The 2,647-nt window shown below is 41.0% G+C and overlaps 1 protein-coding gene across 1 annotated transcript in view; it reads right to left on the reverse strand.

Annotated features, from left to right (window-relative positions):
* LOC103373422 (disheveled-associated activator of morphogenesis 1-like) overlaps positions 1-2,647 on the reverse strand; it is a 24,857-nt gene that overhangs the window by 6,950 nt on the left and 15,260 nt on the right. The window contains exons 14-15 of the mRNA XM_008303309.1: positions 1,698-1,775; positions 1,088-1,194 (exon numbers count right to left, since the gene is read on the reverse strand). Coding sequence (XP_008301531.1) covers positions 1,088-1,194; positions 1,698-1,775 — 185 coding nt within the window. The remainder of the gene's footprint in view (positions 1-1,087; positions 1,195-1,697; positions 1,776-2,647) is intronic.

Below are 2,647 nucleotides of genomic sequence, written 5' to 3' on the forward strand. Positions count from 1 at the left end.
TGGCATCCCAAGAACACATTTTTTCAGATACTTACAAATTCGGCATTTTCTCCAAAGTCAGTTACCAGGTTTCCCAGAGGCTCCTCAGAGCTCTGTCATAGATGACATTCTTAGCTTGCAGCCTTCGGGAAAAGGTCTGATCTCAAAAATCTACAGCAAGCTCACAGATCTGAACCAAGCACCTACAGCTAGGATCAGGGCAGCCTGGGAACAAGACCTGAACCAAACAGTGACGAGGCCACACTGATCCATTCATTCTGGGTCTGCCCCAAGCTTAGAACGTTTTGGCAGGAGGTCTTTCAAACTCTGTCCGTGGTCGCTGGGGTAACTATTACACCTCATCCACTTCCAGCTTTATTTGGTGTTTACTCTGGGACCCACAGAGTCTCCTCTGATGTCCGTCGCATGTTATCAGTCACCTCTCTCCTGGCCAGGCGTGTTATTCTGCTCAGATGGAAGGATGCTGCCCTCCCAACCTATGATCAATGGCTATCAGATGTGAGGTCTTGCCTAAGCCTGGAAAAGATCAGGGATTCTGTTCAGAACCAAGGGGGAGATTTGAAAAAGTATGGGGACCCTTTGTAAGATACCTTTCTTATCCCAACTGATTCTACTTACATCCATTCGTAATTGATTTACTGCAATTTCAGTTCAAGATTATAAAAGGGGAAATAAAGACAAGCAAAGAGAAAAGAACTTGACATCCAGTCTCACAGCTTTACATATTTCTTGCTGCTTTGAGGACCTAGTACCAGTGTCACTCTTTGATTATGTCAGTTTTTGCCAGTAACATTTTGCAGATTGAGCCATGCTGTTGTTGTTGTTGTTGTTGTTGTTGATTTGTCCTTTTTACTGTTGGGGTTTTGGGTTGTCACTGTACAACTATTCTGCATAGAATTTGTGCTCACTACTACTTTTTACTTTATGCTGCTATGTAGCGCACAAAGGAAATCTCTTCATTGTAAATTCTCGTGTTTGAACATTCAATAAAAAGATCATTGATTAAAAAAAAAGACAAAGCCGGGCTACGTATTCAGAAGTGGGGCTGTGTGTGTGCTTTATATGTATTTCTTTATTTGGCGTGTACCTGCTCATGTCATACAGGAAACGGTCTGCTTTGGCCATACGATCCAGCTCATGTGTGTGATCTTCCAACAGTTCGATGTCACTTTTCTCAGGAACAAACTTCAGAAGCTTCATGTACAGACACACACACACACACACACAATCAGAAGTGCATATCATTTGATTTGAAAAGTTCTTGATGTAATTATTGACTGAGACATGTGAACCCAAAATAAATATGTTTTTGTCAGCATCTCTGGCCCAGCAGTCTCTGCTGTTCCTTTCCCTCTCTACCTGTCTTGGTGAGCTGCTACCTAATCAGCAGCAAGTGTGAACACCTGAGCAGAGGCTGACTCACCTGCCACAAATTACTGTAGAAAACTCTGGCTCAGACATCACTTTCTGCCGGAGCTGTACTGATCCTGTCGTAGTAGTATTTTTAAATTACAATGCCAATCATTTGTAAATCCCATCACCTAAAACTGCCTACATGAAAACTGAGCTGGACTGCCATTCCCCTGCCATATTGCTTTTCTTAAAATGCTATGGTAAACATGGTCATGGACGTGGAGCATGTTCAGCACGTCTTTTTACACTGTGTTGTGCTTTTGTGTATGTGTATGTTGTAAAACCTGCTCCAGCATGTCTTTAGGCAAGTCTTCCTGTTCATCCATGGTCAGAATGGCATGGCCGATCTCGTCATTGGTCAGCTTTAGCCTATAACAACCATTCAAATATTTTTTTCCAGATTATTACATTACATAGGCCCTGGAATACCTTTCTTTTGGTGAAATTACAATGGAAGCAACTTATCATGTAATGCCATCATGCAAAATGTGACAGTGGGCACACCTATGGTGGGAAAAACCACTAAGGTGGTTTTGAAGTTCTGTGGATGTTTATTGCTTGTCCATCTGTCTGTGGACAGATTTTGGCAACATGAAAGCATTACAACTGTACAAAATGCAGTCATGAAACTTTACATGTATTTATTAGGATTAAAATGAAGGCTGGATTCAAAGATGGGGTGGTCTGATCCATGAGTTCTGAGCACAACGAAGGTCATGTACTAAGTATCCATAGGTTTAAAACATCAACATGTTCATGGGCATCATGACTGCTGTAAGCCCATTGTCAGGCTGTCTATAGTTGAATTAAAGGTAAAAAAAAAACAAAACTACTGCTGAAAACTACAGATTGTGTTTCTACGGTCTGTCAAAACATTGTCCCTCATTTCTCATAAAGGAAAAACCAAACCAGTCACTGAGCCTAACGAATGACCCTTAGTGAACGGAATCTGTACACCAGTGGCGGCTGGTCAATACTGAGCGCAGGGGCGCCGCCCCACAATTACCAGATAAAAAAGTAGTTCTCAAATGCCATATTAAATTTTAATTCATTGTAACAAAATAACAATAAAATTGATAATAACGTTTATATTATTTTGCCATATTAGCAACATTTGTATTATTAACAGATTTAAAATTAGTCTTTGCTGCATGTTTACTAATTTTACACTTCCTGGATGTGGGGTGTGGCCACATGACTGTGTATGTAGTTCATAGACTGTGTAACAGATGGA

Source organism: Stegastes partitus, unplaced genomic scaffold, assembly GCF_000690725.1.
Source record: "Stegastes partitus isolate 25-593 unplaced genomic scaffold, Stegastes_partitus-1.0.2 Scaffold1976, whole genome shotgun sequence".
NCBI lineage: Eukaryota > Metazoa > Chordata > Actinopteri > Pomacentridae > Stegastes > Stegastes partitus.